Source organism: Neofelis nebulosa, chromosome 16 (genome assembly GCF_028018385.1).
Source record: "Neofelis nebulosa isolate mNeoNeb1 chromosome 16, mNeoNeb1.pri, whole genome shotgun sequence".
NCBI lineage: Eukaryota > Metazoa > Chordata > Mammalia > Carnivora > Felidae > Neofelis > Neofelis nebulosa.
In genome coordinates, this window is record NC_080797.1 from 62,685,876 (window position 1) to 62,699,247 (window position 13,372).

The 13,372-nt window shown below is 36.1% G+C and overlaps 1 protein-coding gene across 2 annotated transcripts in view; it reads left to right on the forward strand.

Annotated features, from left to right (window-relative positions):
- The window catches only part of CPD (carboxypeptidase D), an 83,755-nt gene that overhangs the window by 36,130 nt on the left and 34,253 nt on the right, over positions 1-13,372 (forward strand). For both annotated transcript variants that reach the window (XR_009255245.1, XM_058704806.1), the window contains exons 6-8: positions 869-1,060; positions 2,167-2,334; positions 11,094-11,203. Coding sequence is in view for 1 of the 2 variants with exons in the window: in XM_058704806.1 (XP_058560789.1) it covers positions 869-1,060; positions 2,167-2,334; positions 11,094-11,203 (470 nt within the window). In the remaining variant the exon portion in view is untranslated. The remainder of the gene's footprint in view (positions 1-868; positions 1,061-2,166; positions 2,335-11,093; positions 11,204-13,372) is intronic.

Genomic DNA, 13,372 nt, shown 5'->3' on the forward strand with positions numbered 1-13,372 from the left:
ATTTAACTTTCTCTGGCTGACTTATTTCACTTAGCATAATACACTGCAGTTCCATCCACGTCACAAATGGCAAGATTTCATTCTTTTTGATTGCAGAGTAACATTCCATTGTGTGTGTGTGTGTGTGTGTGTGTGTGTGTGTACATACCACATCTTCTTTATGCATTTGTCAGTCAATGGACATTTGGGCTCTTTACATAATTTGGCTCTTGTTGATAGTACTGCTAAAAACATTGGGGTGTATGTGCCCCTTTGAATCAGCATTTGTGCATCTTTTGTGTAAATTGTATCTTTTGGATAAATTCCTAGTAGTGCAATTGCTAGGTCATATGGTAGTTGTATTTTTAATTTTTTGAGGAACCTCCACACTGTTTTCCAGAGTGGCTGCACCAGTTTGCATTCCCACCAGCAGGGCAAAAGTGTTCCCCTTTCTCCACATCCTTGCCAACATCTGTTATTGCCTGAATTGTTAATTTTAGCCATTCTGACAGGTGTGAGGTGGTATCTCATTGTGGTTTTGATTTGTATTTCCCTGATGATGAGTTGAACATCTTTTCATGTGTCTGTTAGGCATCTGGATGTCTTCTTTGGAAAAGTGTCTATTCATGTCTTTTCCTAATGGTATTTTTATTTTCATATTATATGGGTGTGTGTGTGTCTGTGTCTGTTTGTGTATGCTTTGAGCCTGCTTAGACATATATGTTAGTAAGGAAGCTGCTTTATAACATACTTTTCACTGCTTCTTTTGCCAAAATATATCTTTTAAAAAATTTTTAGTTCAGGGTCTTTGTATGTGTTGGGGAAAAAATAGAGTCCATGACAAATAAAAAGGTAAAAAGACTTTTCCATGTAATCTTTTTGTTTTCAGGTGAACCGGAATTTAAGTACATTGGAAATATGCATGGAAATGAAGTGGTTGGACGAGAACTGCTGTTGAACCTCATTGAATACCTTTGTAAGAACTTTGGAACAGACCCTGAAGTGACGGATCTAGTTCTCAGCACTCGAATTCACCTTATGCCATCCATGAATCCTGATGGGTATGAAAAGGCCCAGGAAGGTAAAGAAGAGGCGTCTATTAATGCTGACCTTTTCGATCATCATATGTTATGATTATTTGGAAGTAGAAGAGAATTTGAATTGGTTGTTTCCTCAGAATTTCTTCTTATTTTGTTCTTATAATATATAATTGTTGCAGCTTTTGTATTCTTAAAAGATAGGCTAGTTCAGTCAACAATTATGATATCAAGTTTATACATATATATATACGTAAATATATATACATAAATATGTATAAATATATATAATTTAAAAATGTATTTATTTTGGGGAGAGCGCAAGCAGGGAAGGGGCAGAGAGAGGGGGACAGAGGATCCTAAGTGGGCTCTGTGCTGATAAGTTGACAGCAGTGAGCCAGATGTGGGCTCGAACTCATGAACCACAAGATCATGACCTGAGCTGAAGTTGGACGCTAAACCGACTGAGTCACCCAGGTGCCCCTATCAAGTTTATATTTAATGGAGTTTTCCACTTTGGTAATGGCTCTTATTTACTAAAAAATAATGTATGTTTTTTTCACTCACTTTCAGATTTTTCTCATCATAATGATAATAATAGGGTTCCACTCCTTTTTAAAGGGACATAAACTTAAGTTCAACCCTTTTTTCTCCATCTGGTTAAACTTCCAACTATGTTCTTGATTAGCTTTTCATGATATGTTAGTGTAAGCATACCACAATTTTCTTACTTCCATTTGGTCTGTTTCTTTACAATGTTTTAGTGACCTCTGTACTGGTAAAATAGAACTTCCTTCTGATCAGTCATGTCCACTCAACATTGTGATTATGTCATTGTATATGGATTATTGACAGTTGAGTAGTACTAACAATGTAGTTTATATAGTTGGATTTTTTTCCTCTCAAAGTATGAACAGAGGGCAGAAATGAAAGGATAATGGTTTTATTTCTCTGTTCAAAAGATCTGGAAGAGATAACACCTTATTAATGTACAATACAAAAAAGATGTGTCTTTTAATCATAGTGTGCTTATTCGGAGTGAAGCCTGATGTGTTCACATTTGCCTTTGAGTTAAGATTAGCTGAAGTAGTATGTGTTGGATTAAAATGTAAGTGAAACATGGCTTAAATTTGAGCACTTTATCATACAGGAGATTCCGTGAGTGTAATTGGCAGAAACAACAGCAACAACTTTGACCTGAACCGAAATTTCCCAGACCAGTTCTTTCAGATCACAGATCCTACCCAACCAGAAACTATTGCTGTAATGAGCTGGATGAAGTCCTATCCATTTGTACTGTCAGCAAACCTGCATGGAGGTAATAGCAACTTGATATTCCAGTAATTAATTCTTGTTGAGAGGATTTGAAAATCCTGGTGGAATTTTATCTGTTTATAGTCTTAGGCTGTCTCAAAACTGGTATCCTGTTACTGCTTTTGCAGCAGACAGTAATAAAGATCTTTTCTCATTGCTTTTTAAGCTAGTTTTCTGGCTGTTTTCTCCCTTCCCCTCCCACATACTCCTTCCCTATTTTCTTCTCCCTCCTGTCCTCCTCCCTATCTCTCTCTCCCCTTGTCCTTCTCACCCTCCTCTCTTCCCTGCCTCTCTCCCTGCCCTTGCTTTGTTCTTCAAGTGTTTTATATTTATCCCTCACATGTGTTTTATATTTGTCTCTCTCACTGGGAATTTAGTAGCATACTCTTTGTGATTCAGAAAAATTAAACACTAACAAATTGGAAATCTTTAGTGCTTTTTTCCCTAAAATTTAATAAACCCTTTTATGTAGGTTTATAAGACATGCTTTTATTTTTTCCTTGCTATGTATTTAACTACAACACATTGGCCTTATTCTCATGTAGTGTTTGGGCTTACACACCTTCATATAATTCAGCAAGAATTGATGAGATGAATAGAATGAGAGGTCAAGATTAAAAATCATCACAATGTCCAACTAGGGCTTGTAAGTAAGAATGAAAGTGTCAATGCCAAAGTGAACAGAAAACATATGTCTACATGTAAACTTGTACATGAATATTCATAGTAGCATTATTCATTTTAACCCAAAAGTATAAACAACTCAGATATCCATGGACTGATGATTGGATAGATAAAATGTAGTATACCCATACAATTGAATATTATTTGACCATGAAAAGCAAGGAAGTCCTGGTGCATTTTATAACTTAAATGAACCTTGAAAATATGCTAAGTGATAAAAGCCAGTCACTAGAAACCATATGGTATATGACTACATTTTATGAAATGTTCAGAACAGGTAAATCCATGGAGATAGGTTATAGATTAATGGTTGCCTCAGGCTATAGTGGATAGTGGTGGGAGGAAATGGGAGTGACTGCTAATGGGTACAGGGGTTTTTTTGGCATGATGAAATTATCTGTAATTAGAAAGTAATGATGGTTGTACAACCCTGTGAATATAGTAAACAACATTGAATTATATACTTTAAGTGGATGGATTGTATGTTATGTGAATCACAGTTGACCTCTGAACAACATGAGGGGAACAGGCCCCCTGTGCAGTTGAAAATTCACGTTTTAACTTTTGACTCCCCTAAAACTTAAATAGCAGCCTACTGTTGGCCAGAAACCTTACCGATAACAATAATAGTTGGTTAACACATATTTTGTATGTTGTATGTATTGTATACCATATTCTTACAATAAAGTAAGCTTGAGAAAAGAAAATGTTATGTTATTAGGAAAATAGTAAAGAAGAGAAATACATTTGTAGTACTGTACTGTATTTATCAATAAAAATCTCCATGTAAATGGATTTGTGTAATTCGAACCTCTATTGTTCACAGGTCAACTGTTCATCTCAATAAAGCTGTTAAAAAAAAAAAAAAAAAAGAGTGAAGGTATTAGCACCAGGGGTAATGGGGAAGCAATTTAGTGTCAACATATGTTGGAATATCCAATGAAGTATTACAGTTGAAATTTGATGGCATATAGATTAACCTGCCATTTTATTTTATTTTTTATTCTATTTATTTTTTAACCTGACATTTTAGAATGACAGTACACAGTTATGATATTTGTATTTAAGAAGTAAATTGAAATTCTCTAAAAACTGCTTTGAAAGCTTCCCAGTAATAGGAAAAAATATCTTTACAATTGGTAATCATGAACAATTCTCAAATACCCAAATAGGAATTATGAAGTTATAGCCTGGTTGGCAAATAATTTTTTAATATATTTTGTACCATATTTGACAGAAAATATTTTTTATTTGAGTTTCAAAGAATATTCTCAGTATATGTCACATATCATGTTGGCTAAATCTGAAAACTTAATACTAGTTACATTCCAGTGAAAATAATTTAGAGATTTCAACATGTGGTATCAAGATCTTGTCATTGGCGTGGGGGGAAATACATCTTCAATCATGTGGACGTGTTTCTTTCCATTACATATCTTGCTATAAACTTGCCTCTTAGAATCATTTTTGCTGCATCCTGAAGGTTTGAACTGTTGTGTTTTCATTTTAATTTGTTTCCATGTACTTTTTAATTTCTTATTTTATCTCTTGGTTGACCCATTCATTATGTAGTAGCATGTTATTTAACCTCCGTGTATTTGCAGTCTTTCTAGATTTTTTTCTTGCAGCTGACTTCTAGTTTCATAACACTGTGGTCAGAAAAGGTGCATAGTATGACTTTAATCTTTTAAAATTTGTTGAGGCTTATTTTGTGGCCTAATATGTGACCTGTTCTGGGGAATGGTTCATGCGGACTTGAAAAGAATGTGTATTCTGCTGTTTTAGGATGAATATATCTTTTAAATCCATCTGGTCCAGTGTGTTATTCAAAGCCATTGTTTCCTTGATGATTTTCTATTTAGATGATCTGTCCATTGATGTAGGTGGGGTATTAAAGTCCCCTACTATTATTGTATTATTATCGATTAGTTGCTTTATGTTTGTTATTAACCTTTTTGTGTACTTGGGTGCTTCCAAGTTGGGTACATAAGTATTTACAGTTGTGATACATTCTTGTTAGAGTGTCCCCTTTATTATTATATAGTATCATTTGTCTCTTGTTTTAGTCTTTGTTTTAAAGTCCATTCTGTGTGATATAAGTATTGCTACTCCATATTTCCTTTGACATCCATCACATGATAGATGTTTCTCTATTCCCTCAATTTCAATCTGCAGCTATCTTTAGGTCTAAAATGAGTCTCTTGTAGGCAGCATGTAGATGGATCTTGTTTTTAATCCATTCTGTCACTCTGTGTCTTCTGATTGGACCGTTTAGTCCATTTACATTCAAATTATTGATAGCTATGTATTTATTGCCATTTTATTACTTGTTTTATGATTGTTTCTGACGATTTTCTCTGATCCTTTCTTGTCTTTCTCTCTTCTATGGTTTCCATATATCTTTAGTGATATATTTGGATTTCTTTCTCTTTATTCTTTACATATTTATTAGTGCTTTTTGATTTGTGATTATCATTAGGTTTGTATATAACATCTTCTACATATAAGTCTATATTAAGTTGATGGTTGTTTAAGTTTGAACCCATTCTTTACTCCTCTCCTCCCTATGTTTTAGGTTTATAGTGTCATATTTTACATCCTTTTATTTTATAAGTTCCTTGACTGATTTTTTACAGGAATATTCATTTTTACTGCTTTTATGTTTCCTACCTTTATACTGTCACTTTTAGTCTTTCCTTTTAACTCAAAGAGTCCTCTTTAATGTTTTTTGTAGGGCTGCTTTACTGGTCATGAGCTCCTTTAGTTTTTGTTTGTCTGAGAAATTCTATCTCTTCTTTTATTCTGAATAATAGCCTTGCTGAATGGAATATTCTTGGCTACAGGTTTTCCCCATTTAGCGCTTTGACTATATCATGCCACTCGTTTCTGTCTTGGAAAGTTTCTGCTAAAAAAATCTGCTGATAGCCTTATGAGGTTTCCTTTGTATGCAACTGTCTTCTTTTGTCTTGCTGCTTTTAATATTTTTCTTTATCAGTGTATTTTTCCATTTTAATTGCAATATATCTTGGTGTGGATCTGCTTTTGTTAATTTTGTTGGGGGTTCTCTGCCTCCTGGATCTGGATATCTGTTTCCTTCCCCAGATCAGGGAAGTTTTCAGCTATCATTTCATCAAATAAATTCTCTGTCTGCTTTCCTCATTCTTTTTCTGGTACTCCTATAATACAAATGTTATTCCATTTGATGGAGTCACTGAGTTCCCTAAGTCTATTCTTATTTTGCATAATTCTTTTTTCTCTCTTTTGTTCAGGTTGATTACTTTCCATTACTCTGTCTTCAGAGTCCTTAATTCATTCCTATGCTTCTTCTGTCCTGTTTATTCCATCAAGTATGCTTCTCATTTCATTTATTAAGCCCTTTGTCTCTATGTTATTCCATATCTATCCTTATGATCATTGCTTTCAATTCTCTCAGGTATGTTACTTATATCTGTTTCACTTAGTTCCTCAGCCAACCTTGTCCTGTTCTTTCATTTGGGACAAATTTCTGTCTTCTCATTTTGTCTAAGTCTCTGTGCCGTTTCTCCGCGTTAGGGGAGTTAGCTACGTCTCCTGTTCTTGAGGGTAATGGCCTCATGAAGAGGTCCTGTAGTGCCCTGCCATGTAGTGTAGTGTTTCCTGTTATGCAGGGCTTGGCACTTCCGGGAGTGTCTTCAGTGTGTGCTGTGTGTGCTCTGCTGTTTTGTCCTGTCTGCTTTATCCTTCAGGCCAGTTGTCTGCAGAGACTATCTTTGCCAGTTGTGGCCAGTGTTTTGTACTTGCCTTGAATGTGGTGAGTTTTAACTAGGTGTGCTCTGGTTTGCCTGTGAAGTGAGACCTGTTGCTGCCACCACCAGAACAAAGACCCCACAAAACTCAAGGTTTGAGAGCTGTCATATGGGCAGGGGCTTGAGCTGGTCATCTGGGGGTGGGGGCCCACCATAGTGGGACTCAAGCAAGTAAGACTGGGAAGGATGGTTCTTCCAGAACACGGGGGTGGGGTGAGGAGAGGAGGTGAAGGGTGGGGGTTGGAGGGCAGGGAGTAGAGAGTGGGGCTTGGTGTAAGCAAGTTAGGTAGCATGTGTTAGTGCTGCACTGGTTCCTGAAGATGATTCTGTGTTTATGCTGAAGGACAGGGGAGGGAGATGGGTCTGGCCAGTTTCCTTGTTTCTAGAGAAGTTGAGAGACTTCATGGAGACATGAATGCTGCTTCTCTGGGACACACTCCAAGATGAACAAATAAACTCCCTACTGTGTGCCCCAGGTGCTCTTCAGATCACTGTTTCCACACTATGTTCACAGGCTGTTTACCCTGCCTTCTCTCTAAGAACAACCCCAGTGTTCTCTGAGCTCCCCCAGAACCAAACATGCTGACCTTTACAACTTTAGGCTTTGCACCCCACTGTTTGCAAGAACTCATGAAATTCAGGCCTTCTTGCTTTCCAAGCCAATTGCTATGGGGATTCATTTTCCCTGTACATCCCCTGTGTGTTGGTCTGTCTTTCACCCTTCTCCAAACTGTGGCTCCCTCCCCACCACAGTAGACATGATCCATTTCTCTCCTAAACCATATCTCTGCACTTCATGTCTTCTCTGATGTGGCTTTTCTCTACCTTTAGTTGTAGAATTTGTTCTTCCAATCTTCAGATCAATTTCTGGGTGTTTAGGATGATTTGATAGTTTTCTAGCTGTATTTGTGGGACAAGGCAAGCCTAGGGTCTCTTACTCTGCCACCATCTTCCCCTCTTTGTCCATGACATATTTTGTTTACTCATCATAAAATCTTAAATGGGTTTTGAAGTCTTAGCAAAGAAATTTCAAGGAGGATTTCTTTACTGTCAACAATTTAGAAGGATTTTGAGAGAATATAGAGAAAAGTAAGATTCCTTTTTGTAAATTTTGATACTTATTTTTTTATTGAGGTGAAATTCACATAACAAAATTAATCATGTTATGGCAAACAATTCAGGGGCGCCTGTGTGGTTAAGTCAGTTGAGCATCCAACTTGGCTCAGGTCATGATCTCCAGTTTGTGAGTTCGAGCCCCATGTCAGGCTCTATGCTGACAGCTTGGAGCCTGGAGCCTGCTTCGGATTCTGTGTCCCCCCTCTCTCTGCCTATCCCGTGCTCACACACTCTCTCTCTTTCAAAAATAAAAATAAACATTAAAAAAATTTTTAAGTGAACAATTCAGTAACCTTAGTGCATTCACAATGTTGTGCAACTATCATCTTTAGCTCTAAAACATTTTCATCTCGCCAAAAGGAAACTAAGGAGTTGCTCCCTATTTTCCCCTACCCTCAAGCCCTGGGAACAACTAGTCTATGTTCTGTCTCTGTGGATTTGCCTATTTTGGATATTTCATAGAAATGGAATCATACAATATGTGATCTTTGGTGTCTGTCTTCTTTCACTTAGCATACTGTTTTTCAGTTCATTAATATTGTAGCATTTATTAGTACTTCATCCCCTTTTATGGATAAATAATATTTTATTGTATGTGTATACTACAATTTGTTTATCCATTTTTCCACTGAAGGACATTTGGGTTGTTCCACTTGTTCAGTATCGTGAATAATATTGCTTTGAGCAATGGCATGTGATAGCTGAATCCCTGTTTTCAATTAATTTGGGTAATTCCATATTTAGTGCTTTTTCTTTTAAATTTTAATTGCAGTGTAGCTAAAATACAGTGTTATTATAGTTTCAGATGTACAATGTAGTGATTCGTCAATCTATACATTACTCAGTGCTTATCATAAGTGTGCTCTTAATCCCTTTTATCCATTTCATCCCCTCTCCCCTCCCACCCCAAGAATCATCAGTTTGTTCTCTGTAGTTAAGTGTCTGCTTTTTGACTTGTCTCTTTTTTTCTTTGTTTTGTTTCTTCAATTCCACATAAGAGTGAAATAATACGGTATTTGTCTTTCTCTGACTGATTTCATTTAGCCATGTTTAGCTTTTTGATGGAAATACCATATGATAATTACATGTTTAGCTTTTTAAGGAACTGCCAAACCATTTTCCACAGTAGCCGAACCATTTTACGTTACTAGCAATGTACGGGGGTTCCAGTTTTTCTACATCCTCATCAACACTTGTTATTTTCTGTTTTTTATGTTCTAGCCATTTTGGTGAGTAAAAGGTGGTTTTTCATTGTAGTTTTATTTTTTAAGTTTATTTATTTATTTTGAGAGAGAGGGAGAGAGAGATAGAGAGAGAAAGAGAGTGTGCAAGCAGGGGAGGGGTAGAGAAAGAGGGAGAGAGAAAATCCCAAGCAGGTAGGTTCCTTGCTATCAGCATCTGCGCGTGGGGCTCAATCCCATGAACTGTGAGATCATGACTTAAGCTGAAATCCAGAGTCAGTCATTTAACCAACTGAGCCATCCAGGCACCCCCATTTTGTAGTTTTGATTTGCATTTTGCTGATGACTAATAATAAGCATCTTTTCGTGTACTTGTTGGCCATTTGTATATCTGCTTTGGAGAAATATCTGTTCAAGTCTTTTGCCAATTTATTTATTTATTTTTTGTCTTTTTGTTGAGCTCTAAGGGTTCTTTATATAGCTCTAAGAGTTCTTTATCAGATTGCTGTTTTGGAAATATTTTCTGCCATTCTATATACGTTGTATTTTAACTTTCTTAATAATGTCATTTGACACACAGAAGTTTTTAATTTTGATGAAGACAAATTTATCTTTTGTTGTTGTTGTCCCTGCTTTTTGAGTTGATACTAATTATTTTCTAAAAGTAGACTGTTTCATAGAAATAGTTGTTTTATGACTTTTTTTTTTCTGTCCTTAGAAAATTAGCCATTTGAAAGAATTGAGTAGAAGTTGATGTTGACTTTTCTCTGTTCAAATTTTTAGATATGGGTCATAGTTCTGGGATGAAATTAAATTTGGGGGGTACATTAAATTTGTAGAAGAGGTATTGAAGTACACTTGTTCTCGTTAGAACTATTTTGGGGAATAGAGTGAGCATAGTTCTTCATACTTGCTTCTTAAATAATTTTTTCTCTATATAAATGTTTGCTGGTATTTGTTACCACAGGATTACTTCATCTGAATTCAAGTTGAATATGTTCTTTCATTTATTTCCATTCCACGAAGTGGTGTGGTAACAAAGGCAAAGATGAGTGGCTTTAGTAAAGGAAGGATAAATGGACAGATGAATAAAGGAAAACAGTGTGACTAATAGGAAAATAAGAGATTCCATCAGGGCTCTCATCTGAGAAGCACCCTAACTTGTTTATGCTTTATGGGGAGCATGAAGGGACTTTATATTCTTTATGTATGTTTTATTTTTTTATCTATTTTTTAAAAACTTATTTATTTATTTACTTTTAAGTAATCCCTAAACCCAATGTGGGGCTTGAATTCATGACCCTGAGATCAAGAGTCACATGCTCTTCCACCTGAGCCAGCCAGGCACCCTTTACATATGTTTTAAAGCTTGCTTGCTTGCTTGCTTGCTTTCTTAAAGCATCACTTTCTTTACCTTAAGTCATGAAATATCATATGCTATAACTCTAATGGACTAATTTCTAATGTGAGCATATGGGAAATTTTTAGCAGTTTTTTCTGAGTGTAGATCAGGGATGGCTCTGCTGTCCATACATAAGTCATTTAACCTCTCTGTTTTAGACTCCACATCTGCAAAATGAAGAGGATGGATTAATTGGACTTCAAGGATCATTTTTTATCTTAAAATTCCATGCCATTATAAATGTCTGAATTTTACTGAAAAAGTATCAAATTTTGCTCTTTTCTGATCCTAATTATTATAAGAGTAAAATTGTTTAAATTCACCCTGTATACTTTTGGTTCAGCTCTGACATGTAAATTATACCTAGAAGTTCAGGTAAATTCTAAGTGTCATGCATAGCTGTTTAGTATTTTACTTATCCAGTTGATTTTCTGTTGAGGAAATTAGCAGCTTTTTTATTTCTAATGAGGAAATTCACCTTGGAAAAGTGTATTGGTTTCCTGTCTCTGGCAGTATTGTGAAAGTGTACTTTATTTATGTTGAAGATCCATCTTGAAGGAGATATCATAGAACATTTTCCTTTGTTCCCTTGCAGGTTCTTTGGTAGTGAACTACCCTTTTGATGATGATGAACAAGGGCTTGCCACATACAGTAAATCACCAGATGATGCTGTGTTTCAACAAATAGCACTTTCTTATTCAAAGGTAGGGTCGTATTTAAACATAAAATGCTATAAATTTTTTTAATTAAAAAAATGCATTAAAACAAAGCCCTGTAAGACACAGGTCAAGTGCTTTCTCCTCGGTTAAGTCTTTCCATGATTCCTTTCAGGCAGTATTACCACTTTTTCTCCTGTTTTCCACCTCACTGTGAATGTACTATGTGTTTCCCCATTAACCTTTAAGCTCAAGTAATGTCTTTTCATCTACAGTTTTTAGCATAGTACCTGAATCCTCATAAACTAAAAATTATAAATTAGCATGCTAGTTTATTTCATTTGACTAGTACTTAAGTTATAAATCTAGTAAAGTGTCTAAGGTAGGGGTTGACAAGCTACAGCTCTAGGGCCAAATCCAGGCCACTAATGGTTTTGTAAATAAAATTTTATTGACATACAGCCACATCCATATTTTATTTTTTACGTACTGTCTGTGGCTTCTTCCTCTTTCAGCATTTGAAAATAAGTCAGTGTAATGAACCATATTAGTAGACTAAAGAATAAAAGCACAGCATTCATCTCGATAGGTGCAGAGGGTAGAGTTGAGTAGTTGAAACAGACACTTTCAAGCCTGTAAAGCCTAGAATTTTTACTCTCTGGCCCTTTACAGAAAAAAACTGCCAACCACTAGTCTAAGCTATTGAAAAGACTGTACTAACGTAGAAAGGGAAAGTAGGTAGAAATTACCGTATTTTCTAAACTTTCTGTAATAAACATACACTACTGTTACAATCAGAAATGTCATATTTGTGTGTTTGTGTGAAATTTTAATTTAAAACTTGTTCTTAGATACTGTGTTAAAAGTTGGGGCTTGGAAACTAGACTTGTTAGTTTCAATTTTTGGTCTTATTACAGACTCAGTCTGTGACTCCATTGGTTATAGGTAAAGGATATTAATACTGTAACTCTGTGGTCTCTAATCACAGCTTTCTGTTGTTTTACATTTTCCACACCTTCATTCTGCACAAGTGGACCTTGTTGAGAGTTTCTAACAGGGGAATATGTCTATTATTACACTTTAAGGAATAGTTGTCTTCTGTTTGGGCACACCACTTTTAGAGGGATGTTCATGGCATAAGAGAAGAGTGGGATACCCTCTGAATAGCAAAATAAAATCTAAGTGGTCAGATTTTGCACATTTGGTGCCCAATCTTATAGTTCTGCTTTTTATCCTTATTGTGATTTCTAGTTCCTTAGCCTCTTTTTGTTTTCTTTGACCTTGAATTGTTTTGATTTTACTCTCTACCCAGCTAAACCTATGGACATCCACTTTAGTGATGCCCTCATTTACACTTTGGAATACCCTTTGACATACCTGCCTTGCCAATGTCCGGTCCTCAGTAATTGCCACTGTCTCTCTTCTACATCCCAGAAAAGTCACACAGTCATGGAAATTGACAACACTGCATACATATGTAGGCTTTCTAGCCTCAGCTGAACCCTCAGTTCTACTTGACAGTATTTCATGTTTTGCTGCTAGACACTTTGGCGATTCTCAGCCTTTATCCTCTACCTGAGCCTCCTAATCCCAGCTTTACTCCCCTTATTCTCAGTAGATCACTGTACCTTGAACTAAATAGATAGAACTCTGAATAATCTGATGTGAGTTCATTCAGATTCTGTCTTCTCAGGTATTATCAATTGATGTCTTTCCCATATTCTCCTCCATTTCTTGATCCTACCACATCCTGCCTCCTCTGGAATCTTGTGCCTTTGTTTTTTCTGTTGTAAATGGGAAAGGTGATAATTAAAATCCTCAGTCTTTACTCACAGCTTCCTTTCTCTTAGCTGTGATGTGTCATGATCTATCATGCACCCAACCCCCCCCTGTGCCCTGCCATAGCTTCATGATGAGGAAAAGCAGACTGAGACACTCTGTGAAGACAGAAGAGGGGGACTAGTGAAGGGCAACCCTGAAGGTGATAAAATGACCACCAAACTTTAAGTACCCCCGAAATCTGAAACCTAAATAAAATAGTAACTGGGCAGATGAGAGCATGGGAATATTGGGAAGAGATTTCAAAGAACATACAACTTACATGGTCTGATGCAATTTAAAGGGACAGGCACAATTTAAAAGAATAGGTTCAAAGGGAAATCTTCCAAACTCTTAACTTCTGGAGCAGAAAAAAGGTGAAAAGAAATGAAGAAGTGC